At 40.9% G+C, this 27,480-nt stretch overlaps 2 protein-coding genes across 9 annotated transcripts in view; one reads left to right on the top strand and one right to left on the bottom strand.

The window, feature by feature from the left end:
• Nucleotides 1–19,400, top strand: part of tns2a (tensin 2a) — a 59,226-nt gene extending 39,826 nt beyond the window's left edge. For 6 of the 7 annotated variants that reach the window (XM_077514773.1, XM_077514771.1, XM_077514769.1 and 3 more), the window contains 19 exons: nt 246–310; nt 1,893–1,976; nt 2,124–2,236; nt 2,696–2,756; nt 4,037–4,112; nt 7,784–7,913; nt 8,449–8,514; nt 9,220–9,336; nt 10,013–11,557; nt 11,642–11,807; nt 13,205–14,370; nt 15,432–15,563; nt 15,818–15,913; nt 16,001–16,078; nt 16,176–16,253; nt 16,447–16,615; nt 16,814–16,882; nt 17,123–17,152; nt 17,787–19,400. In XM_077514773.1, coding sequence (XP_077370899.1) covers nt 246–310; nt 1,893–1,976; nt 2,124–2,236; nt 2,696–2,756; nt 4,037–4,112; nt 7,784–7,913; nt 8,449–8,514; nt 9,220–9,336; nt 10,013–11,557; nt 11,642–11,807; nt 13,205–14,370; nt 15,432–15,563; nt 15,818–15,913; nt 16,001–16,078; nt 16,176–16,253; nt 16,447–16,615; nt 16,814–16,882; nt 17,123–17,152; nt 17,787–17,925 — 4,380 coding nt within the window. In that variant the 3' untranslated portion in view covers nt 17,926–19,400. The remainder of the gene's footprint in view (nt 1–245; nt 311–1,892; nt 1,977–2,123; nt 2,237–2,695; nt 2,757–4,036; nt 4,113–7,783; nt 7,914–8,448; nt 8,515–9,219; nt 9,337–10,012; nt 11,558–11,641; nt 11,808–13,204; nt 14,371–15,431; nt 15,564–15,817; nt 15,914–16,000; nt 16,079–16,175; nt 16,254–16,446; nt 16,616–16,813; nt 16,883–17,122; nt 17,153–17,786) is intronic. The other variant, XM_077514772.1, reaches the window with a different exon arrangement.
• Nucleotides 19,401–19,474: 74 nt separating this feature from the next.
• tmem106c (transmembrane protein 106C) lies at nt 19,475–23,866 on the bottom strand. Of its 2 annotated transcripts, none has more exons than XM_077514777.1 (8): nt 23,700–23,866; nt 23,193–23,470; nt 22,544–22,607; nt 22,305–22,464; nt 21,816–21,956; nt 21,661–21,710; nt 21,505–21,558; nt 19,475–20,376 (listed from the first exon to the last, which is right to left on the bottom strand). In XM_077514777.1, exons 2-8 carry the CDS (start codon nt 23,416–23,418, stop codon nt 20,244–20,246), a joined length of 828 nt encoding a protein of 275 aa, XP_077370903.1. In that variant the 5' UTR covers nt 23,419–23,470; nt 23,700–23,866; the 3' UTR covers nt 19,475–20,243. The 2 variants fall into 2 exon arrangements, with proteins under 2 accessions (XP_077370903.1, XP_077370904.1); XM_077514778.1 differs by having other exon boundaries at nt 23,559–23,785.
• Between the last annotated feature and the right edge of the window lie 3,614 nt (nt 23,867–27,480).

Here is a 27,480-nt window from a genome sequence, read left to right as displayed (position 1 = left end):
GCAGCCTCCTTCCTGCTATCTGGAGGGGTCACATTAGGAATTTGATGCTGGAATGTTCTTGGAATGCTTCAGGATGTTTGGGATAGAAAATCATGGGGAGAGCTTAATAATTTGAGAATAGTCATTCTAGTACGAGTTTGATTACTTGTAAGAAATGTCAAATCTCTTTAACCTCAAATCATAAGAACAAAACTTACAAAATATGTTATTGAAGGTACTGTTATTATCATTTTTTCTTCCTGCAGGGTAACAAAGGTAAAACGGGAGTGATCATTGCAGCCTACATGCACTACAGCAAGATCTCAGCAGGGTGAGTATTCTAAACATCACATATCAACTTTGCTTTGTATTTGATCATACTTAAAATAAAATGCTGGCTGCAAGGTGGCGCAGTCATTAGCATGTCAGCTTCCCAGTTCCACTGAACTAATACAAAAAAATGTATGGACATTGTTTGCATGCGTTAAAATTCCATTTCACATTTCAACATATTGCACAAAATAAAATCATATTCATGTTGGTGAAACATGATTATTTTCATACATGCAACCAATGGCCATATATATATATTTTTTTAATGTAAATCCAACAGGCTTTATTCCCCTCCAGGGTCTGAGGATTGGGTTAAATCTTGGCCTTCCTGAGTGGGGTTTGAATGTATGATAGGTTCATTGAAGACTAAATTTTCCATAGGTTGAATGTGAGTGTGAATCAGAGTTATAATAGTTTTCTACTTTTCATTGTAGTTTTTTTTTTTATAGTTTTTTTTTTCCATTTTGACTGTTGGTTTTCAAATTTTGTTAGTTTTAAATAGTTTTTAGAGCACGTTTGTTAGTTTTTATCTGTTTTAATTTTTTGAAACTGCTTTGTTTTATTTATTTTTTTTAGTGTTTTTTTATTCTTATTATTTTTTTATGTAAAGGTCATATTTGACAGGTCACTACCTGGTAATTATTGTGTAACAAGTAAAGTTCAATTCTTAAACAACTGTTTGACCTTCCTTCTTCTGTACAGATGTACAGTAATACCAAAATAAATACATTCAAAATAAATCCCTAAATCTCATGTATGATATGAATTGAGAAAGATGAAAATGAAGAACATTTTCACTATAATTATACCAGTAGTTAGATTTAGTTTGCTTGATAATGTTAAAGAAAAGTTTTTTTTTCAATTTATTTTTAATAATTGTTCACGATAATAATGCTGCTGTGAATGGTTTCATCAATCCATTTTTTTAACCGCCTACTCCTCACAAGGGTCATGGGGATGCTGGAGTCTATCCCAGCCCCTATCCGGGCAGTAGGCGGGGTACACCCTGGACTGGTTGCCAGCCAATCGCAGGCTGTGAATGGTCATTTCTCTAATATATGGCCTGCAATGTCTGGCGACCAGTCCAGGGTGTATTCCGCCTCTCGACCAAAGTCAGATGGGATAGACTCCAGCTCCACTGTGACCCTAATGAGGATAGCTTTGTCAAATTAAACTGCTGCTGTTAAAAATGTGTATTGACTGTACAGACTGTACAGTTTTCAATACACATTTTAGCAATGATATGCAAAAATAAGTTACTGTAGATATATAAGAGTGATAAAACTCCCAACCCTTAACTTTAATGATAAATAACAACTTGTATGTGATTTGCCTCTTGCATGTAATTCTTTCCTCAATGCGCAGAAACATAATTTCCATTCTGACCTTCCTGGAAATTGGATGAATTGAGCCCTTTGGCTTTAGCACAGGAACACTGGAATCCTGTGGCCAATGCCAGCTGTATCCTCTCCATGTCTTTTCTGGCATGAAGAGTGTCTGGTGTGAGACCCATGATGGAAATTTTCTGCTGAAAGGGCATGTGTATGTGTGTGTGTGTGTGTGCTTGCATTTCGGTACAGGGCGGACCAGGCTCTCAGTACCCTTGCCATGAGGAAGTTCTGTGAAGATAAGGTGTCCACATCCCTCCAGCCATCCCAAAACAGGTAAGGGAGGTTTGGTTGAACCTCTCTCTATTTCTATTTCTATTTCTATTTCTATTCTATTTGCTCAGTGGCTCATCACTGCATGTTGTCGAATAATTGTTGACAATGAGCTATTTCATTCATGCAACTACGTTTTCCACCTCTCAGGTATATCTATTACTTTGGGGGTCTTCTGTCAGGAGCCATCAAGATGAACAGCAGCCCACTCTTCCTCCACCAAGTCCTCATCCCATCACTCCCCAACTTCCAAGGGGAAGGAGGTTGGTGTTTACTTGCACCGATTAATTTACGTAATTGACAACACCGCTACTATGAAAGGAGAGATTGTGAGCCAGGGTCTCTTACAGGCCAAACACCAGTGACCTGTAATCTCACAAATGGACATATCACAAAAACATCTTGTAGAAAGTCTTGCTAGAATAAATGCCATTGTCATGTTATGATCTGAGTTTTTTCAGATCCATGCAGTGCAACAAAATGCACAATGGTAACACGTGGTGTGCAGGACTAAACAGGCCTCCCTGCTGAATCCCAACAATGTTAAAACCACTTACACTGTCATAGTTGGTCACATTCAGCACTCCACCCACACAAACATGAGTGTGTTTATCTTTAATCTGATGATGGAGTCCATCAGGATAGAAGATGACAGTCAGTCAGCACATTCCTCTGACTTCATGATGATTATAAGTGCTCCATCTGTCTAAATGTGTCTACAGGTTACTACCCCTTCCTGAAGATCTACCAGTCAATGCAGTTGGTCTACACTTCAGGCATATAGTGAGTAACTTGGCAAAAAAGAATGTGCATGACTACAGAGGTCTCTACAGTTAAAGCGACACTAAGGAACTTTCAGTTTATGTTGATTATGGTGGCTCCGTATGGACAAAAGTGTTAATGTTATGCCTGAAGGAAGACCCCATTTCCCATGAGGACAAGCGTGGTGCGTCATTTTTGAACTCATGCCAGCGAGTGAAAGCTGGGCCAATGTTGATCCTTGACTGTCCTTTTATCCAGAGTTTCCTTTTTCTTTTTTGTCTCCTCAGCTAAAACATTTCAGATGTTTTGAGGCTTCTGCCAGGAAAGCAGAAATTGTGCGTCGACATTCAAATTGACTTTCGTCTTTGTAACAAATGGGGAAAGGGGGAAGTGACGTATGTCATGAAGCAGTCAGCGCATTTGTAGTTTTGTGTGTGGCAGTGTTACTATCATCCTCAAAGTTGCTTAGTGCCAGTAAAAATGATAGAGACCCCCTCAGGCCATGGCAAAGGTACTAATCACTTAGTATTAAGTCCATGTTTCAACAGAAGTTGTGAAAATATTTTATTAAGGTTGAAAAGTTCCTTAGTGCTACTTTAATATATTAATCAGCAGTAAATGTCACTTTTATGCTATTTCTCTTGCTGCTGACTCTCCTTTCACTTGTCATTTCACTGCTGTTTGGGGTCTCACAAATTCAATTAACAAACAATTGACGAAGCACTGTTTTTAAATGTCACTATTTGCCCTTCATTCCATGTTTAAACAGGATCAGAATCATTGTCAAACCAAGAAAAAACCAGCATTTATATATTTATGTATTTATTTGTTATTTTGTGGCAGTGGCCCACCAGATTCAGTAGATGTTGGGTCATATAATTTTTACTTCTTCCAATATTTATTTCTATAAATATAGTTAAGTAAATATCTACCAGTACAGTACCCCCCACCCTGTCCTATATGCTCTGGGTAGAAAGCCATTTGCCATTAAAAAAAAAAAAAAAAAAAGAAACATCTACTTGAGGTGGAGCATTTTTAGTGTCTGCTGTATTTGTGTTTTTAAAGTTGTTTTACTGTCTTATTGTATCACTGATTTTTACTCCACTTTGAATTCAGCAGGGGTTGTTTAACGAAATTGAGTTATGTTCAAAAGGATCAATGTGCAAAAACAAACAAACAAACCAAAACAAAACATTGTGCCAGATCAATTTATAGATCAGTTGCTTGGCATTTGTTTGCAAATCCATCATGAAGTCTATCAAGTATCTTTAGTCATGTGTTGTGCTCTGTTCGGTCTACAGTGACCTTCAAGGAAGCGGGGGGAGGCGACTGTGCGTGACTATCGAGCCAGCACTACTGCTTAAAGGTGACATCATGGTGAGTTCACACTGAAAGGAAATGACAGAGAAGCCCAGATCAAGTTGATATCGTGACATTAGCCAAAACAAACATTGACTGAATATAGGGCATTCCATGATCCCCGCCAATACCAATGTATAAAAAAAGTAGCTGTGATCTAAACAGACCACCCCAGACTTAATTAGTTCTTCCTACAGTTCTTCCTATTAGTTCTTCATACAGCTCCCCACCCGCCGACCTCCATCTTTGGCTATGGAGAATCTCAACTATAGCTCGGTCTGATATGTTTTGGGTCCAGACTACATATACAATATAAAAAACGTGTGTTCCCAGAATAAGTCAGGACCCAAGGAAGCTTGTAGCATTCCTGTGATTACAAGAAGTAGAAAGTTGGCAAAAGAAATGAGAAGAAATAAGTCAGAAGCTACAAACCTAGTCAGTATAGCTTGTCAACCTCTGACTAAACCAGCGTCTCCGATTGCCACTGTGAGACTAGCGCTACTAAATACAAGATCACTAGTTAACAAATCATTGTTGATTCATGACATTATTATGACATATGATCTTGACTTATTTCTCCTCAGTGAAACATGGCTAACAGAAGGTTCCTGCAACACGGTTCTCAATGAGGCAACACCAACAAATTTTAGTTTCATGAACAAATGTCGTAATGGCAAAAAAGGCGGTGGACTTGCTGCCATTTTTAAATCTCTATTTCAGTGTAAAGAAATTTCATTGGGAAGCTTTAATTCATTTGAATATCTTAGTCTTTTGGTAAAAGGTGAACCAAATATCGTCATTGTCATAATTTATAGACCTCCAAAACAAAAAGGCAGATTCATGGAGGAATTTGAAGAAATGCTGTCAGTAATTTGTACCGATTATGATTATCTGGTCTTAACTGGAGACTTTAACATTCATGTTGACAACAACTTGGATAAAAATACCAAAGAATTTTGTAATATACTTGATACTTTTGGTCTCTCACAACATGTAAAAGGTCCAACACACAATCAAGGTCACATTCTTGATCTCGTCATCTCTAAAGGTGTTGACATTTTATCTGTTGAGGTGAAAGATCTGGCTATTTCAGATCATTCCTGTGTGTTTTTTGAATTACAAACAATCCCAGAAGTTCAAACAATTACTGTCTCGATTAAAAAAAGGTACATAAATGAGAATACAAGCAACATGTTTATGGAATTAATGGCTGCATCACCAACTGTAAATGCAGAGACCGTTGATGAACTTCTGGATGAATTCACCTAAAAAATCTCAAATGTTTTGGATGCTGTTGCTCCTATTAAAACTAAGACCATTTCATCCCGAACTAAAACACCTTGGAGGTGTACTACCAACATAATGACTTTGAAATCTAAATGCAGAAAAGCAGAGCGAAAGTGGAGAAAAACTAAACTCCAAGTTCATTTTGACCTGTACAGACAATGTCTTTGTCATTTTAACCAAGAGTTAGTAATAGCTAGACAACAACACTTTTCTGAAATTATTAGTAGGAACCTCAACAATACACGCACTCTATTTGGCGTGGTTGACAAACTTACAAATCCCCCAAATCAAACAGCGCCAGAACTCCACTCAACAGATAAATGCAATGAATTTGCCTGCTACTTTAGTGAAAAAGTACAAGCCATCAGGTCAAACATTGTTACAAACCAGCAAAATAACAAAACGATGCTGCACTTAAAATCACCTAGAAATCATTTAATTACCATGACAGAATTTGACTCAGTGGATCAAAATACTGTAGTAGACTTGGTTCAGCAATTGAAACCTTCCACGAGCTGTCTTGACACAATTCCATCTGGCTTTTTCAAAACCATTGTGAAATCTGTTCAGATCGATTTACAACAAATAATTAATTGCTCACTTCAATCAGGTGAACTTCCTAAATGTCTGAAAGTAGCCGCCGTCAAGCCCATTCTAAAAAAGAGAACACTGGATGTCTCCCTGCTAGCAAATTATAGACCAATCGCAAACCTTCCCTTCGTAACTAAAATAGTTGAAAAAGTGTTTTTTTTAATCAACTCAGCAATTTTTGAGCTTAAACGGACTTTTGGATAAATTCCAGTCAGGTTTCCGACCTCATCACAGTACAGAAACAGCTCTGATTAAAGTACTGAATGATATAAGATTGAGCACTGATGCAGGGAAGGTATCAGTGCTCGTCTTGTTGGACCTCAGTGCAGCATTTGACACGATTGATCATAATATACTGTTAGACAGGCTGGAAACTTGGGTGGGGTTAAATGGAACAGTCCTTAAATGGTTCAGGTCCTATTTGGAGGAAAGGAGTTACTTTGTGACCATTGGAAATTTTGAATCTGATCGAAAGGCCATGACATGTGGGGTCCCTCAAGGGTTAGTCCTTGGACCCCTGTTGTTCAGTCTGTATATGTTACCTTTGGGTCAAATGCTTCAGAACACCGATGTTGACTATCATAGTTATGCAGATGACACACAACTGTATTTATCTATGTCCCCAAATGACAGCAGTTCTATTAACGCATTGTGTCATTCTCTAGAGCAAGTTAACAACTGGATGAACCAAAATTTCCTTCAGCTGAACGAAAACAAAACGGAGCTCATTGTTTTCGGCAATAAAGAAAAGAGGATTGCTGTTAAAAAACAGCTTGAGTCACTGTCTTTAGAAACTAAAGACCAAGTTCGAAATCTTGGGGTACTAATAGACTCAGATCTGACCTTCAGCAATCATATTAAATTCATCACTAAAACAGCCTTTTACCAGCTGAAAAACATATCCAGACTGAAGGACTGCATGCTTCAAGCAGACCAAGAGAAGCTTATCCATGCTTTTATCTCCAGCAGACTAGATTACTGTAACGGTCTTCTGACTGGACTCTCTCAAAAGAACATGAGACAATTGCAGCTCATTCAAAACGCTGCAGCTCGAGTTCTGACCAAAACAAAAAGATCAGAACATATTACTCCAGTACTTAAGGATTTACACTGGCTCCCTGTCAGCTGTAGAATCGATTTTATAGTTCTGCTACTCGTCTATAAATCGCTAAATGGTTTGGGTCCTGAATATATCCAAGAAATGCTGATTGAGTACAAACCCAGCAGGGCTCTGAGATCCACAGACTTGGGCCAACTAGTGGAACCCAGAGTTCGAAGCAAACATGGTGAAGCTGCATTTAGCTATTATGCTGCACACAGATGGAATAGGCTGCCAACAGAAGTTAAGTCAGCCCCGAGTGTAAATGGTTTTAAATCCAGGTTAAAAACTTTGCTTTTTTCAGATACCTTTGATTAGGGACTTTTAAACAGCTTTAATTAAGTGGTTTTTTTTTAGTAAATTTTGTAACCTATTTTTATTTATTTATTTATTTTTCCTCTGAATGTTAACTATTGTTTCTTGATGCTTATGTGTTGTCTTTCCTCATGTAAAGCACATAGAGTTGCCTTGTGTATGAAATCTGCTATACAAATAAACTTGCCTTGCCTTGCCTTGCCTTGAGTCATGCAATACTGTACGCCCATCTTTTGGCATCAGGAAATGTTTTACTACTCAGTCATCAAGCATAAAGTAGATTTATCCTCAAGATGTGTGCTTTGTCTCTTTGGAGTAAGTGTGGTTACATTTTCAACCATGTACAGTACATGTTGGACTTTTATGCTTCAGCCTCACTCTCTGCTGCTCCCTGCAGGTCAAATGTTACCACAGACGAGCCCAAAGTGCTGACAGAGACAATGTTTTCAGGCTCCAGTTCCACACTTGCACCGTCCATGGAGCCCAGCTGTGGTTTGGCAAAGGAGAACTAGATGAAGCCTGTACAGGTACGTTTAATTTATATGAGAGGTGTAAACTATCAAGAACTGATACTGATATCAGGGTTCATACATTTTTTTAGAAATAGTTTTCCATATCTCCTCAATGACTTTTTTAAAACCATTGCTTAATTTTGGAGACTGAAAAATTAACACATTTCAGTCGGACCCTGAAAATTACCGAGATACACAAAGCAAAAATACTAACTGGTTGTTTTTCATGCATGGAATACATAATGCGTATAACTGAGGAATTGTTTGGTCATAGTAGGCCCTGAGATATTGTTAATGAAGCGTCACAGATGTACTTAAGTACACCTTTGTGGTTTTATGTAACTGAGGACACATCTGTGGAAGATATTAGTCTGTACTAGGGGAAGCAATTGAATTACAGCCTACAGTCAACATTGTGGGTATCATGAGGAGATTCAATCTACTGTGAATTGTTGATATAACCTAATGTCAATGATCTGAATAGCTAAATCCCAGGGCCTTTGTGGTTCTTTCTTAGCAGTTATGTATGCATTTCCTCTTTCTATTCAAGATGAACGTTTTCCATCGGATGCCACAGTGGAGTTTGTCTTTTCCACTGGACCTGAGAAGATCAAAGGTTGGTGCACTCATTACCGTGATAATCTTCAGTTCATCTAGACTCAGAATCACAGGACAGATCAATGTCAATGTGAAAGCCAAAAGGGAACATAAAATATTTTTGTAAAATAATATTATTAAAGCATTAGTTACGTGCACAGGTTCTCGTCAGGCTCAGCAGACCCCCCCCAAAAAAACAACAACAAAAAAACAGCTGACATTCCCAGCCCAGAACATATCAAAGTTCCTCTTCATGCTAAATTAGGACCCCATCTGTTGTCTGCTATTTTCTCCCACTTCAACACATTTGTAACATCTGGAATGGTAAACTAGAACTTGGCTGCTTTTTGTATTGTGGTGCATTCAATCGGGATGATTATTTCTGTATAAATAATTACCATAAATAAATAGCAAAGCCAGTGTAACCCGGGAAAAACAAAAGACAGCAACGGAGGATGCCATTTGGTAGTGTTTTACCCAATGGCCTACAATGTATCTTGATATGACCACTGCTCTTGGTACCCAACCAAAAGAGGACAAGAAATGATGCTGTTAGATCACTCACGTTGGAAATTCATAGCACTTTCAATAACTGGGGAAGTAATATTGAGATGATGTGACTCCTGTAGTTCACCGTACCTTCCACTCTTCTGCCACTTTTCAATAAACGTCTTACTGTAGGTGGCAAATTGAATGTTTAACCCCAAGTGTTACATCTCTCCAGGTCGTGAATACCACAGAAATGACCCAGCTGTCACGGTCGATTACAACACTGCTGACCCTGTAGTTCGCTGGGATTCCTACGAAAACTTCAGTCAGCGATACCAGGACAGTCTTGAAGGTAAAATTCCATCATATTTGAATGCCATTTTACTGTCGATAACAGTGCAAGACATTCAAGTTAATAATTATTGCAAATTCATAGGGCCTTAAGATGGCCGTTCTGCCGATTAAGCATGATTCTGAGAAGGCTGGCTAACTTTTGAATTTGGGCTGATTTTGAAGTTGTATTGCGCACATTTTTTTTGTGGTGCCGTCTATAGGGTGGAACAAGGAGTGTTTGTCTGCCCTCGACCGGTCATGCAACGGTGACTGGAAGAATTTCTAATGTTTCAGAAATTTCAGTGACCTTGTGCTATTTGACTGACATTAGGAGTAGGTTTTCTTAACTCTGCTTCTGTGCCAAGTGTATGAACAGTATTATCCAAATTGTGTCATAAAGGGGGTTATTCCAAGTATATGTATATCTTTGTCATTAGAGCTGAAATCAAAGTACAAAATAAGTACATTTTTCTTTTGCAACAATGGAACAGAACCATCCCAAATGTACAGTGAGAGCAGACAAGTCATGGCTCTTATTTCACTTAAATCATTAGTTAATATGTGAGGGGGGAAAAAAAATTCAAAATGTATAACTACTGACAGTATACACTGAATACATGATTCACTAAAAGTTAAGCATATTGTGCTTTATAAGTAGTGTTTATATAAAACAAGTGTTGTGTTTTTTGTCCCAGATATTGCGCACACAAGAGGTCCTCTTGATGGCAGTCTCTATGCGCAGATAAAGAAGCGCCGGGGCCCAAGTTCTGGTTCTCTTTCTTCAACCAATGGCAGCAGCCCCGGAGCAGAGGACAGACCTGATCAATTCCTCCCTCAACGCTCTGACTCCGCCCTTTCAGCACATTCCAGCCCTTTTAACCAATCGTCCATCCATCCTGACCACCATGAGGGCACATTACGTCCACCGCCTCCGACCAGGCAAGAACGAGAGGAGCTTGAGCGTCTTCTTGGAGGCATAGAGTGTAGCAGGGATCCAGAGCGAGAGACGGCCATCTTGGATGACGGCGATTCGTCACCGTCAGAACACACCGGGATGCTGAGGCTCAGCCGGTCCTGTTCCTGCCGAGATGGATACCGGTCTCAGCGCTGTGCAGAACCCGGATGCGACCGCACCCTCCTAATGCCAAACGGTTACTGCCTCGATGGAGCACCCGGTACCAATGGGCACCACGGGGCGACTCCTTCTCCGATCCTCAACTCAGCTGCTCCTCCCTCGCACATGGACCTATGTCAGCACTATAGTCCACACCCCCACCAATCCCTCCCACCACCAGACCTGGTGTGGGATCGCCAGGGCAACCAGCAACACTGCCCGCACCGCTCCTGCTCGGAAGCTACCTCGTCACGTCATCTCTGCCCCTACCCTCCGCTTGACCCCCACAACCATCCTCACTATCCTCTGTCTGCACCAGCTCGCCTCTGCTGCCGAGAGGATGATTACGGTCCCTGCCATCTCCCTCCTCTGTCTCACAGCCACCACCACACCAACTCTCACCACCCCAAGTCCTCCATCAGCCCTCCGTATCACGAAGTAATGCTAATGGACGGTCTGCCGCCCCCTGGCTGCTCTTGCAGGGACTGCGGCATGAGGAGAGAAGAAGCATCAGCAGCCTATCACAGCCTAAGGCTTGATCGGGGCAACGGCTACCACTGGGATAGAGAGGCGGAGCTTCAACAAAGGGAGACGGGGCTTCGAAGAACCAGAGAGGCCGAATTAGCCCGTGGGGGATCAGAGAGCCATTGGGAGAGGCGTGGCCGAGAGTTTTCCCTCCCATGGGAGCGGGACAGAGAGGCGGAGCTCCAGTGGGAGAGGGAGAGAGAGGCGGATTATTGGCACAGGAAGGACACCGTGGCCTCCTACGGGCCACAGGGTCACAATCTCGCCGCCTTCACCTTTGACCCCCTGCCATCATGTCACCCTGCCTATCCAGAGGCGTCACGGTCTCACACTCATTCGCACCTTGACCTCAAGTACAGCAGCAGTAGCAGCGGCTACCAAACGCCCCGGCAGGTGTGCCACTGCTCGCCGTACCAGCCGTCGCCGTCTGAGAGCAGGGGGTATGCCTCAGGGTACCAGTCCGAATCCACGTCACCGCTGCCACCGGCGTCCTCCATGATGGGGCCCTGTAGTCGTAGCAACGGGTCTGCTGAGCACAATCACAGCCACCACCGTCACCATCCAGACACACAACAATCATACAGCTCTGACTCACACACTGGTGAGACACGGACAGAACGCTATTCATTTACTTTTTATGTATTGCCACTGGGGAAGTTCCTGAATTATTCATGTCATTTTGCAGACGGTATTCGTAACTCTGGCGAAAGTGTCGGCTGGAGAGACCACATTACCATCGGTTCCTTTAAAAGGGGCCACAGAGAGGGCCATGGTGCGTGCTCCACTCCGTCAGACATGTCTGGACCGTCCACTCCTGTCCATACCAGCAGTCCTCTACGGACGCCAGAAAGGTATTCCTCTAATTTAACTTATTTGCTCCCTAAAACATATAAATATGTTCTATTTTAAATGTTTTAAGTGTCCCAAAGACGTTTTTTTTTTTTTTTTTTAATGCGAGAGCATACAGAAGGCTTTGATGCAGCCTTTCAACTGCAAAGAATGGTTAAGAAATGGTAGTTATTAACGGATAGCACGTGGCACAGAGCAAAGGAGATCAACCAAGGCCATGTTGAAAAAAAGCTCAATTTTGTTTTATTTTTTTTTTTTACATTAAGCAATTATACACAAACAAACAAGGCACATTTGTATCATCAAATGACAAATAACTTGACACAAACTGAGCATAAGCATTACTGAACATTGAAAATAAAATAAAAGAAAAAAAGAAAAGAAAAGAAAATTTAACAGAAATTGCACTTGCAAGAGGACTATAATAAATCAAATCTTCCCAATAAAGAAACTAAATGAGGGGCTTTACTGTCCATAACCAATTTCAAAGATTTACCAAACAGTATAAATACTCACAATTCTAAATAGTTTTGTGAATGATGAAACTTTGCTATATTCTAATGCTCATTGCTGCAAAACGGAAACCGAGAGAAATATCCTTTTTTTTTTCTTGATGAAAGAAGAGACTTTAATCTTTCTTTTGGTAGGTTCTATATTTTTATAGAAATAGAACACAATATTCTGTGGGCCATGCAAAATCAGTCAAAATCCAGTAAAACAGCTGGGAGTGAAAGGGGATTGCTTCTGTGAAAATGGTTGGGAGTAAATGAGTTCATAGAGCTTATGTGATGATGAAACCCAAAACATTTTAAATCCTGAGTTACTCATAACAACAAGCTCTCTGGTAAACTTGATTTAATACTGTATGTTCTTATAGCTTTTACTAATATTTCATCACACTACTTTCACGTTTTTCCTTCCAACTTTGTGGGAACCGTCTGGGGAAGCCCCTTCTCATCAACCATTATGATTGCGGGATTTTCCATGTTAAGTTTAAGTAACTTTCAAATGTGTTGTCTGGATTGGATCCAGATGAAACTTGATTCCATGTAACATTTTAAACCTGGCGGGTAAATTCTTTTGTTCCAATTTTGGGCTTGAACCAAAATATAATTCAAATGTCCTTTGAGAAAGAATTACTCTTAACAATCCAGAAGTTGTATTGAGACCATTGCCAATGAAAACATCCTTCGTGTATTTGTAACACGTTCCTTAATTTATTCTGGGTTCCAATTTGCCCTTACTAAGAAACTATACACAATTGTATGATTTCAAAATTGTGGGAACAGTGTGGGAAGGCCCATTTTCGGTGCCAGTTTGTGTTATTGTAATGTCTCGCTACAACAGTTGATGTAAAAGCTGTTTAAATAATGTCCAACATGAATATTTATGATTTTAGTCCCAGTCCGGGGAGAGAGTACGAGATCCGGAAAACGGTTATCAGCAGTGACCACGAGGCGTCACAGCCCCAGAATGGGCACTACTCTTCCGTTAACGTCATCCAGGAGTCCACGGAAATCCCACGAAGCAGCACGGATTTGTCAACCTCACCGATGAAAAGTCAAAACACAAGATCTCTAACTCAAACGGACTCAAACAACCACTGCACTTCATCATCTGTTCCGTCCCCTGCAACAACCGGCCCACAGCATCACTGTAACCATGATGCACCATCATCAACACACAACACTTGTTTGGACTCTGTGACGGCAACCGCGTCAAGCCAGGGACACCTCCACTCCTCTTCATCGGCTCTCCATACCTCACCTGCGCCAGCCCGCCGCCCCCAGCATCCCAGTTTGGAGACCCCCCATCCGTCTGAGGCTGCGGCAGTGCCTTCCTCGTCGACACAAGCAGTGTGTCACCCTCCGAGCCAGACCCAGGCCACCGGCTCGGTATCAGCTCCCTCACAACAGGTCAATGGATGTTCTCCAACTAGGGGTTCTCGCCCAGAAACCCCCAAAACTACCAACAGTTCTACAAGTTCCCCGACAAGCCCAACCCCTGCATCGTCTTCAATCCAGGCCGCCTCAAGCAGCATGGAGGGATCCCCCGTTTCCGATAGCCCCGTTCCTGGCTTTGCCACTCTGGGTAGGAAGTTGATGATGAGCGGCTCTGACCTCCACCATCACAACCACATCCCCGTCCAGCACGGACCCCCTCACCACCCCTACCCAAGGATGGAGCACAATCCAGCTATAGACATCAACAAGAGGCACTGCTACTCTGCTCCCACCCCACAGCTTCAGCAGATATCCGTCTCCAACTACTCCACCATCTCCATCCCGCTTCCCCACCCACAACCGCCTCTACCGGAGAAACGCCATGCTCAACCCGGCTCACCCGCTGACGAAGCGGAGGTTCTGAAACCAGCCGTGAGCCACTCCAGCAATGCTCAGCATCAGCACCACGTCACCTTCTCGCCAACCGTGGGGGAAATTGCACCCTGTGAGAACCAAAGTGATGTTGGGTCTGAGGAGCCCGAGAATGGAAACAGAGTCAGTGTGAAGTTTGTCCAGGACAGTTCGAGGTTCTGGTATAAGTCCGGCATCTCCAGAGAGCAAGGTAGGTTTGAAAAGACAACGTTCTATATTTTACAGAGGAACTGCTAATCCATCATATTCCATTCCAGGAATTGGTCACACACGTTTATTTTATTTATTTTTTTCATAAAAAGAATGGAAATAGGAAACTGTCACCATCACAAAACTTAACTAACAGAAAATAATTACTATACCCTGTTCTCTAAGTCTAGTGTTTTTGGATACCATATGGTAATGAGGAGAGTTAGGCCATTACAGTTAGACAAGCAGCTACTTCTTCACTCATTACACTTAGCCTATCAGTACGCAGATTAGTGCATGTGGCACATACAGCTGACACATCGTGGATCATACATACACTCCAGCCATCCATTGACAACTTTTCCAAATTATTACTATTCAGTGGTGTTTGCACTTTGCCCTGAAAAAAAAGTAAATGATGAAATATGCACTGCTCTGTCTACAATTCATTATGTGCTAGAATACCTTCAACTGTTGTTCATAAACAGCTGCTTATCTCAAATAACAGACACAATTTCCTTTTCATTCATCCCTGCGGTGCATCGGCTCTTATTTTGTTTTCACAGTCAGACGCTGCTTCATAGAGTGGGTTGTTCCACTGCGCGAAACGCGGACTGTCATAGGATAAATGCTGGGCTTTTTCTCGCCCATCGGACACACAGCGTCTCTGGAGCTTTATGGAACAGTGGCCAGACATTCGGCTACTGCGTTATGATTGGATGATCTGTCTGAGACATCAAGAATGAACGTCCTCTCATTTGAATGACCAGCAGCCGCCACTGTTACTATTATACATTTGAGTGTGTCGGTTATCAGAAGATAGCGCTGATCACGCTGTTAGCTAATACTATTGGCAAATACAGCAGCTCTGCTTACCTATTGGTTTTTGGTAGAGCTTCTTTGTTCTTGGCGAGAATCCAGCAATTACATGGAAATGGCAAAGCTTGGTAGCCCAAGCTACCTGTAAATTAAAATTCAGAAGGGTTAGCTCACAGACAGTTTCAGAGATAATCAGGTGACTATATAAATATCTTCTAACGTTTTGTTTTTTCTTGATCATAGCAATTGTTGCTTTGAAGGAACGAGAGCCTGGAACCTTTCTGATCAGGGATAGTAATTCCTTCCAAGGGGCTTATGGCCTGGCACTGAAGGTGGCCACACCTCCCCTGAATGTCACCCAGCACAGCAGCAAAGGTAAACAAATGTATACTTTATAGCATTATCTCCTTTTTGTATTGTGCTCAGTTAACCTAATATTGTGGTCAGCGGCGTTATTCATTGCCGTTTTATTTTTACCCTCATTTTTTTCCCCTTGCCCTCTTGTGGTTCGATCAGGAGATGTTGTTAATATTTGTCTATGACTATTGTGTGATGAAGGGCTATATAAATAAACCTGACTTGACCGTTGGTAACGACTGCATGTTGACAGCATTTCTCTGTTGCAACAGTCGGCGACCCTCTGGAACATTTGGTGAGGCACTTCCTCATAGAAACAGGCCCCCGAGGAGTCAAGATTAAAGGCTGCCAGAACGAGCCCTACTTTGGTAGGCCTTTCATCATGTGTCTCAAGGAAAAATACTTTCAAGACTAAGTGACGGGTTAACATGAGTTGTTTTAATGTGCATCTGTAGGGAGTCTGTCTGCATTAGTCTACCAACACTCCATCACACCCATCTCTTTGCCCTGTGCTCTGAAGATCCTTGAAAAAGGTCAGCGCTATTCAATATTGAATGCATTGCTTATTCAGTAAAGATGACATGCTTCAAGCGTGTATTTTACTTAATTTGTGTTTTGTTCTGTTGTCAGACCTGGTAGGAGATGTCCCTGAGGTTCAGCCTGTTAGTAACATCAGCACTGCCGCTGACCTTCTCAAACAAGGAGCAGGTGAGTTCACTGACCTCCACATATACAGTACTACAAGTAATGGAAAATATGGCCATGAAGCCTACAGGAAGTGAAAATATGAGCAACTATAACTATTTTGAGTTAACATTATTTATTAGTCCCTATCTCCCGCAAATCTATTAATTTGTCTGTTCTGTTGTGTTTTTCGCTCACGCTGCTTCTCGTCCCTCAGCCTGTAACGTTCTCTACTTGAACTCTGTGGAAACGGAGTCTCTGACTGGCCCTCAGGCCATCGCCAAAGCAACAGACGCCACGCTGGCTCGTAACCCGCGCCCCGCTGCCACCGTAGTCCAGTTCAAGGTGACGTCGCAGGGCATCACGCTGACCGACAGCCAGCGCAGGTACAAAACATCACGAAACAATATTACATATTACCTTGAATTATTGGGCTTGATAAAGAATTGTTATTTAGCAGGTACGCCGTGTGAACGTGAGCGTAAATAATAACGTTAATGAAGTTAGCCAGTGACTTTTGTTTGATTTCCATTGCACTAAGCCATATCCTGTTATGTCTTCTTTGGTGTTCTGTCTTCTTCTAGGGTTTTCTTCCGCAGACATTACGCAGTGAACAGCGTAACCTTCAGTAGCCTTGACCCCAAGGACAGGAGGTGGGCCAGCCAAAGATTGTTTTTGTATCGCTGCAGTTGGAACTGAAACTAACAGAAAATCCGCAGATTGCACCAAGGATCACGTGGCTGCGTCCGTTGCTGTGATCCTCGCATGGTTGTTTGTGTAATGTGGGATTTGGGAGCGCTTTTATGCATGAGTGTGTCTGTGTCTGTGTGGGTGCGTGTGAGCATGCTGGCTGCAGCTGCCTGAGCCTGCTCTCTTTCTTTCTCTTTGAATAGGTGGACTAACTCAGACAACACTACTGCTAAGTAAGTGCTCTGTTTGTTTGGTTACTGATGTGAGAAAGCATGTATACTTCTTAAAATCAAGAAAAGTAACAAAAGTACAGTTGAAAATCAGTGAATATGAGAATCCGTGGGTGCTGAATCACGAGCATGTGGGGGTGTATGGACAAACGTATTGGGGCCACCTGCTGAAACAAAGGAATTGGAAAAGATAAATCTCCGTCTATTTGTGGTTCCCAATTCATGACTTGTTTTGTGTTCTTTCTGCAATATTACAAGATGTCGCCAAAGCCCTGGCTAATAGGAAAGTAGCAATTAAGAGTCAAAGAAATACGTTGTGATGATACTTATCAAGCGGAATTAAGTTCTGCTTGTGCTGTTAATGGTAGAAGTTATGAGTGAGTTTCTGCCTCAAGTGTATGCTTTTGCTCTGCTAACTGGCTATTAAAGCTTGACAATTGCTATTTCTATGAGCTTGCAATATTTTTAAGGGTCGCGAATAGCAGTGGTCTATTGTATGTACAGTTTGCGCATCCATTTTTAGATAAATGAACATGTTGATATAAGCAGAATTTGATTCCTGAAGTGAAAAAGGTTTGTGAAACCCTTGCTGACCAAATCCTTACCGTCCCTGCTCTTTGTTATCCTCTCCCCTCAGAGTTTTCGGTTTCGTAGCCAAGAAGCCAGGCAGCCTGGCGGAGAACGTCTGCCACCTGTTTGCCGAGCTGGACCCAGAACAACCCGCCATTGCCATCGTCAACTTCATCAACAAGGTCATGTTGTCGCAGCGTCGGTAAGGGAGTAGCTGCGTCCATTGAGAGCTTGGTCCTAAAACCTGGGTTAGGATTCGCTTATTTAGGAGCTAATCGGACTGGAGGCTGTGTGACTCTTCGAGACCAAAATGAAGTATATCTCGACTCCAAATGGGCAGGCAACCTTTGAGGTTTTTATCTGCATGGCCCTGCCTTGCAATTCTAAAAAACAGATACTCCAATAATAAACATTTTATTTGATCATCTACTGGCTCGCATCACCAAGCTAAAAGTCTGTTCGCTCACCATGGTAACACAAAGCAGGCCTTTTATAAACTGCTTTGCTAAATGTTGGTTTCATTACAAAATTCTCAAGACTCCACATTCCTGCAAAAGCCGGAGATGATGTAGTAGGTCAGGAGATGTGATCACTGTTGGGTAAACAAAACGTATTTGATAAAAAGGTATTTGACCATACATATTTACGGAGCCCCTAAAGTAACATGGGTGAGAAACTTCTCATCCTAAGGAGAAACACATTTCATTTAAATGACCAACCCCCATTTCACTTTAGGGGCTCCATAGGTTACTTATTGGCTATAGAATGATTTTTTTATTTTTTATTTTAGTACGTACAAGCAAGGACAGCAAAATCATATGTAAATAACTAGAACTGCTGCATACTGATTGTTTTTACTCAATAAGCACATTCATAAGTATAGCACTGATATACATTTGTTGGATTTTTTTTTTTTTACATGAAATTGAAGTTGAAAACTGAATGAACCAACTGTCTGAATCCAGACAACATGCAAAGGTGAACAAGATGATTTGTAGCATCACAGCTGACACATGAATAATAAGAAGACCAAAGACCTGATCGTGTTTAGTGTCACGTTACACGTGTACATTAACTTACACCACCATTCACGACAATCCTGCTACATTCCCTCCACTCACAGAACGTTAATGAGAACAAGTTTGAGACTGCTGCTGAGCGTAAATAGGAACGTTAACTTTTTAACCGTGTCGGAGGCAGTTTGAAAGTATTTTGGCGACCAAGTGTCATCACGTCCGCTCTTAACTAAAGTAACGCAAGTGAAATGGGAAAATGAGAGGTGAGGAAGGACATACAGTGTTATTGAACTATTATTGTATTTGAGTGTAATTGTCACACGGAGGCCAAAAAATGTACTTAACCAAAGATGAAGCACTCTTGTATGAATAAGCTTTTTATCCAGTTATATTTTTGTACTTAACTGCTCTTTGTAGCTCTGCATTTATTTTAGTGTGTTGCCTTCGTAAAAAACAAAACACTACATTTAATACAGCAATATAATATATGGTGGACTTTGTATTATTTCTCCATGTTGATCTTTATATTATGTAGTAATATATTTTCACATGCAGCTATAGGACCATGTATGAGACAACAAAAGGAAAGTTGTTTTGTTTGAAAAGGTTATTCTGCTATTTTGTACTCTGAAAATAGAATAAAGTGATAATGATGTGGTACCTTACACACTTTTGAGTCACTGCTTATTTTAGGTTGTGGTGGGGGATTCAGGGAAAAAAAATAAAAGATTAGAAAGAATTTACATTATTAGTATTTATTCACATTTCTTTTAATACTTCTTTTGCCTTAGAACACACATCGAAGTCATTTTTCTAAAACATCTGCTAAAACGTATTAGTCAAAGCAGAATCGTACAAAAAAAAGCACCCCTTTAAAAAGCAATGGAGACACCCAGAAATCTATACACAGAACCTGATGAGCAACAAAGGATTCAAGTAAAACAAGCATGCAGGATAAGGCAAATTGCTAACAGCAGAAGCAAATTCTCAAGTGCGTGTGGCTCATAACGTTCAACACATTTGCCTTATGATGCAATCCAAAACTGTTCAAATGCAGCTATAAGGCAAGAGTGTAGCTTCACTTCTTAATCAAAAATGAATATGTGCAATGTAGGTTACAAATTCTTTTCGGCTTCATTCAATAATGCAGCAAGAGTAATCTTTTTATCTATCATTAACTAGCTGCTACGGTGTGTACGTCTAAACAGCCTTTCAACTGTGCAGAGTTAAACGTAGCAGCAAAAAAAAATAAAAAATGCACCCTAAGAGCTTATCTTTGCCAAGGTCTATCGTACACTACAACAGAAATATGAGTACTTTGTCAGAGTTTTGAGAATGTTTGGTACCTGAACCCTTGAGGAGGTAAAAAACAACAAAAAAAAACAACACATAACCTTCTTTAGAAAAGTTGCTCAATTCAAGAGGCAGTTTGGCCATGGAACCAGATAATGTGCAAGCTTCGACCCACTCGAGAGAACAAATGCTCCATCTTGCCATTGCTGTGGGAACTAGAATTGGCGGCGGGCCGAGAAGGAGTGCCAGTGCTGCTGGTATGTGGTGTTGGAGCCACAGTCAACGTAGTGATACGCTTCCAGGCTGTTCTGGGACGTTCGCACCATGTGTGAGGTTGTCACAGAGGTTCTGAAAACACAGGCAGGTCTGTGAATAAAGAGAGTTGCAGCAAGCGTGGAAGGCACATTGCTGACACTGCCTTTACAAGCACCATTATTTAAAAGGAAAAATATGATGACCATTCAACTAGAAATTGGCATCAATGCAACATAAGAGTTGACAATGTTACTTAAAAATTCAAGTTTCAACACCACTAATTTAATCATCATCCAATGCAAGTTTTTCATGTGATATATGGAGCGCGGATGTCAGTACTGTTTTGATGTCGAGTCTAACAGCTCTTTGGATTGATGAGAATGTTTGAAGCAATGGAATGACATTGAGCCTATGGAAATGCTACTTTTTTTTTTTCCTAGTCTAAAACAAATGCACTTTAAGATTCGCTATATCATTTATTTTATGAATCATAAAACCGTTAATAGTGGTTCACCCCATTCAACCCCCCACCCCCTCTCATTGCTAAATGCACAATTGTCTGTCTATGCATGAGAGTAAGCAAAGTTCCTGGGTACTGTCAATTTAGGAACTTATTGAATAGTTTATTTGAATGAAGTCTGCATGTAACTTTTTTTTTTTTTTTACCTTTTATATTGTGAATGATGCAATGTTTGAGGCAGTTGAAACTGCTGATTATTTCAATCTGTTAAAGATTGTGTTACTAAAAGCTGATAAATTTAAGTTTTTCTTTCTTTCTTTTTGACTGAATAGTTGCATTGTGCTAGCAATAGTTTTATATTAATTATCTTGAATAAGATAAATACTTTTTTGTCTAAAATTAAGATGATGATATGGTTGCTTTTTTCCAAATAGTATAGCCGATGGCACTCACGCACCATAAATAAATAATAAGATAATCAATGTGATCGGAATCGGTATTGACCAATCTTACTCACAGATGATCGATATCGGCAGCATAAAACCCTGATGGGAGCATCCCTAATTCTAAGTACAAACAAATGAGAAGCTAAACTTCCTTCCAGAGTGGATTGTGTGTCCACTATTGTATTATTTCCAGGAAGTGAAAGTGGATTAAGGGAAGGAGTAACATTCAGAGCACATCAGAACTGAACAGATGCATGCTAATTCTGGAGGATGAATCTAAACAAATATATATATATATGTATAAAAAATACATACTGCATAAAGACAAGGATGTTGTGGACCTTGATACTGGGCATAGTGCAGAAGGCGCTGAAATGACACAAACATTTGCCAATTTGTATTTTTTTGTAAAAAACAACAAATACTCTGTACGTATGAAATACTTCTAAATTCCCTCAACTCGCCACTTACTAGACATACGGTGCACTGTTGCCAATCTCCACGCTGACTGTGTAGTTCACCTGTAGAACAATTATGGATGGGGGAGGGGGGTTGGGGGTCGAGCAGACACGTGTTTCATTGCCAATTTTGTTGTCGCTGTGATGACGACATCCTAAACGACGTACCTGCCGCTCGCTAAGTGGTAAGATGGTGGTGGCTGTGTTGAGCTGATGCGAGCCGATCACCTTCTTCATGTAGAGCACCTGACAGCTGACACTCTGCACCAGCACTGAGAAGAAGTTGGGGTTGCTGAAGTTCAGTGTGCTCTGGAGGGAACACGAGTGCAAATGTGTTACACTTCACTGACTTTTTATTATTTGTATACAGCTGGTTGGTCGCTGGGGATGCTGGCGTACCCAAGCGTAAAATTATGCAATCTAGTAAATGTTTTGTGAGCTGCCCATTTCTGAAAACATGTTTGTAAGCGAGATGTTCCAATTTTTACTGGATTGTGACGTCAACACAGAACCCTCCCATACAAATTAGTAATACCAGCTAGTGTGGATGTTAAGTGTGCTGTTCTTGATCAATTTGTGTACATCACATCAGTTTAAGAGTGATTCACATGCTTGAAACATAAGGTGGACTGTGCTGCAGGTCGAGGCATCACACACCGTTAAGTTCATCTGGACATTGTAGTTTGCGGGGTCAAAGTGCACCGTCACCGCACGTATCCCATCATCCACCACAATCACTGATCGCGGGAAGAGGAAAAAGGCCACCAGCACGGACACAAGGAGACACAGCAAGATGGACAGAGCCACGTAGAGTTTCCTGGAACGATGACGGCTTGTACGTGAGGTTAGTACACAAAAGTGACATGCTCTATTGTAGTGCACTGATGATGACTTACGTTCTTTGAGGCTGCAGCCTTTGATCGGTATACGGGATCAGTGCAACCAGTTCATTGACTTGAGCTATTCGGCAGGGACAGTGAGTCATGTAAAATGATGACTGAGCATTTTGTCTACAACAATCAACTATACTACGGCTATGTTATAAAAGTTGCTCTTTATTTGCTTTTGTCATAATTGTGCCTGTGATGTCTTTGAAAATGGAAGCTGGCTAGTGATCAGTCAGTGTGCCGGCGTGAGCTGTGGACGATATACACTTGAATGAATGTGGATTCTGTTTCTGCTTGTGGAATAAAGAGACTAATGAGCTCCAGCATTGAAATGTGTTGTCCTTTAATTAACCACCTATGAGGGTGTTACAGTTTTTGACATACCTAATTTAACCACCATTGCTTCCTTTTTTCAAACTCTTTTCAGTGGCATTGTTGATGATGAAAAAAAACTTTTTTTTTTTTTTTTTTTTTTGTAATTATTGCTGCATTTTCATTTTGATATTACACACGGACCTATGACGCTTGCTAGAAATACATTAACAAAAGTTTCCTCGACGTAGTGTAGCAACTCCTGATGGGATAAGGCGAAAGTACTTCTTACTTGCTAACGAGCCTGTATGCTAATGCTAATCCGAGATCCACCTGTTGTACTGACCTGATGGCATGCGTCCACTTCCTTGACACGCCGGGCACGTTATGCTGTCTCTGCCGGTGAACTCCACGTAAGGAAACTGGGCGATGTCTTCCCTCCTCACGAGTCCGTCCAAGGAGTCGTCATCGGACTCTGCCTGCGTTTCGTCACCTGGCCGCCGGGAGCCCCTCGGCCTGTTGGGCAGAATCGACAGTCCGCTTCCGTCCCACCGAGAGAACGCGCTCCCCATAGCAGACGGCTTGCCTCCACAGTCTGTCACTGCCTGGTTTCTGCCTCTTCTTCTGCAGGTTGGTGAGACAACGAGCCAGCCATTTGTGCATAAACGACAACTTTAAAAGTTGTATTGTTTTACAGCTAACTGCCAAATACCAGGAAATGCAGAAATGCGCAGTCAATCAGTAGAGTCTATTGTGATTGACTATTAAATAGATGGACGGACATAAATAAAAGTGGCCACCTTTAATGTGTCCTAACTACATCGGTAAGAACTTTAAAAATCTACGTGTCTACCTTCTCAGTTTGTTTCCATCACAGTAGCACGAGGAGCACTCGGTCTCCACTCTCCAGCAACTTCATTTTGTCGCGTTGCCTTCACGTGAACTACGTAACGTTTGCTATTATCAATCATCCTTTGCTTGGCGTGCTGACGCAACCAGCCGCGTTATAAAAATATTTAAAGTCAATTTATGTTAATGTGTTTTACATGGTGTGAGTTCCATTCTGTATAGAAGTCCCAAAACTTCCAGGTTACCGGGGAAGAAAAATAAAATAAAATTGTACTGTTAATGTGTTTGTAGATGTGCCGTTGTATCAAGATGAGTTGTCTTTCCCCAGAGAATTTGTAGGGTTACAATATTTTTTTTTTATAAATCCAGTTCATTTCTCTTTACTCAACAATTTCAATGGTTTAGTCGTTGACTCCCCAAAAGTGTATGCTCCATTTCATAAATGTGGCAATAAACAAAACAGGAAAATGTATCTTTACGCCCCTAAATGTCTGATCCTAGAATAGCCCCTGGTGTAGTATATATTCAACAGCCATTTTATTTTATTAAATACTTGGTTAATTTATTAGAATTAAATTAATTATAAGTAATACAATGAAAAAAAATACAATGAAAGATTGTTTTCATTTTAAGATATGCTATTTTACATATTTACATATACATTTGAGCTTTTTTAACATCTGCGAATGACCTGGCGACGTATTAAAAACGAAATGTGACCACAGAAAAACAACTTTATTTCTGACGTCACAGGCATAAAAAAAACAAAAAAAAAATCCCACTTGAATAGTTAGGAGATACTGCTCCCTATCGTTCAGGATGCAACATTACCCGTGCAGATGTTTATCAACATGCAAAACGGATTGTCTTTCGTCAGCGTTACTCTGGTTATATTTACATAATATATACAATATATTATATATGTATGTTGCATACTTTACCGTATGTATAAGGGTTAATAAACGTGTTCTGTGCTCAGAGAACAAATACCTACAAGGGTAGGTCCTTTGTGACACCATTTTGAGTTTACGAAGTAATACGTCATCCTGTGTCATAAAATGGCATTCTAGTTTACATGCTGCAGTGCTTTAAAAAACAAAACAAAAACAAAAATCCCAAATTGAATGCTACATAAAAATAATTTACAAATGGACCTACTGTACAATCAGTTAGACACAATCGCGATTGTCACTTTTAGTCAATCAGCACAAGGGGGCAGTGTAAGCAAAGAAACTCAGCAGGACTAACTCATACAGCCTTTCATAACGTCATAAATATTATTCATTTAACTTTTCAATTACAATATAATCATGCTTTTTCGTTTCTGGGCTTGGTTTATTATTATTATTATTATTATTATTATTATTATTATTATTATTATTAGTAGTAGTAGTAGTAGTAGTATTGTTGTTGTTGTTTCATAGTAATACATTCATACATATGCAGTACATACACATATTGATGTCAGGTATTGATCAACAAATCATGAGCAACTGCTTTCTAAACAGGTTTTATGTGCATGATTGTGAGGTACCTTACTGTACTTTCCCCCAGATTTTCCCCCATTTGTGGTTTCCTCCTCCTTCTTCTCCTTTTTTTTTTTTTTTTTTTATTATAAAGAAACTTTGGCATGGGTTTTTATGGACGGATGCCCCTCCTGGCTGCAACCCTCTGCATTTATCTGGACTTGGGACAAGCACTGAGGCTGGCTAGCCCCCTGAGTTGGTCTCTTCTCGTGACACCCTCATGCCTACCCCAATGACAGTCGATGGTGGTAAACTAAAACTTTCTGTGAAAGGAAAATTTATTTCAATTGATTTGCCATTTTATGCAATTTTGGTCAGGGTCACATACACATTAATTCAGTTGTGTCAAATGTATTTTCTTCACTGTGTGTGTGTGTGGGGGGGGGGGGTGCATGCGAGAAAGAGAGTGTGAAGCATCTAGCGAAAGTACAAATAGAAATGTGTTTTATAGCTCTGGACAAACAGCCTTCACTGTGGTTATTTAGTGCACGTAAAGGGCAACATTGTCGGGCTTGTCTGACCGTGGTGGAACACTGTCTACTTGTCATTAGACCAGCAGGGTTGCAAGCCTTTGTTGCATTTGAAGTGACAACTATTAGTCTTGAAAACAATACATTAAAGACCATTTTATTTTTATTTGACAATTCTATTTGTCTCTGTTTGCTCACAATTTCTCTTAGTATGAAAGGCTGGAAGCATTATATATATATATATATATATATATATATATATATATATATATATATATATATATATATATATATATATATATATACACGGGGGTTGCTGGCGCCTATCTCAGCTGGCAGGGGACACCCTGGACTGATTGCCAGCCAATCGCAGGGCACACAGAGACGAACAACCATACATATGCACAAGCACTCCTAGGGACAATTCGGAGCGCCCAATTAACCTGCCATGCATGTCTTTGGAATGTGGGAGGAGACCGGAGTACCCGGAGAAGACCCACGCGGGCACGGGGAGAACATGCAAACTCCACCCAGGAAGGCCGGAGCCTGGACTCGAACCGGAGTCCTCAGAACTGGGAGGCGGACGTGCTAACCACTCGACACCGTGCCGCCCCTATATACACACACACATCGATTTTCGGAGCCTATCCTAGCTGGCTTCGGGCAGTAGGCGGGGTACATCTTGAACTGGTTGCCAGCCAATCGCAGGTCTACTGCCCAAAGCCAGCTGAGATAGGCTCCAGCACCCCCCGCGACCCTTGTAAGGAATAAGCGGTCAAGAAAATGGATGGATATATGTGACACTTAAGTGTAATTGGATAATTTCCAACTCGATTATGAGAGACACATACAATATTTTGTGTACAGTTCAGCCTCCTAATTCAAATCCCGCGCAATTTGAATTCAACAACTCTGGAAAAATAATGCCTTTAAAGTCGCACAACAATTTGGAGTTCAAAATGTGTTTCGCTATGTCTTGTTTGTAGGCTGCCAACATAAGGGTATGCAAAAGAGGATAATGTGATGATGACCACATGAAAGGAAAATATCGTAAGAAAGTGGCATACTGAACTGCATTACATTTAACTTAGGAGAGCTCATTGGTCTGTAAATAAGCAGTAGTCCTGTAACACACATGGAGCTTGAAAAGAAGCGATATGGACATAAATCACTGTGTTGGCAGCAGGCTTTCTGTGTGCGTGTATGTGTGGATAGTTTTCCACTGTGGTTTTCACCCTGCCATTTTTCCCTGAGCGGTGTTGAAGTTTTGTGTAGGGAGTCAGGACTAAATTTAATACAAATGTTCTCTCGAAAAAAATAAAACAGATTAACGTGGGGACAAAGCTGCCATCATCACCTCACAATTAAATTCTTCTCAAGTTAACATCACCTGGTTTATTACTATACACATTTTTTTTTTTTTTTTTTTTACACAGAGGGTATAATGAAAACTTGATGATGTGTTGAGATGTGTTTTACCGGTGGGCCATTGAGCGGTCAAAGTGACTCTATGTCACTTCTCAGTAAATATGTTTGAGCGTGTGCTTCCTCTGTGTGGTTCCCTGGAAACTTTTCAGATATTTGGATTCACCAAACCGCAGTTGGTCCCACTTTGCCAACCGGGCCTTGAAGTGAAAGAACCTTATTGTCTGCTGGTTGTCTGCAAACATTCAGAACGAGTGACTCAGTAAATTGGTTTTTCTAGAACGTTTGATGAATTAGTCGGTGAATTTGCACAGACCTTCCATCCTTGGTAAAATTGCACGCAAACACACGCACACAGACCTTA

This window comes from Festucalex cinctus, chromosome 2 (assembly GCF_051991245.1).
Source record: "Festucalex cinctus isolate MCC-2025b chromosome 2, RoL_Fcin_1.0, whole genome shotgun sequence".
Lineage (NCBI taxonomy): Eukaryota > Metazoa > Chordata > Actinopteri > Syngnathiformes > Syngnathidae > Festucalex > Festucalex cinctus.
Note: the sequence above shows the minus strand (reverse complement) of the source record. Positions and strands in the feature narration are given on the sequence as shown.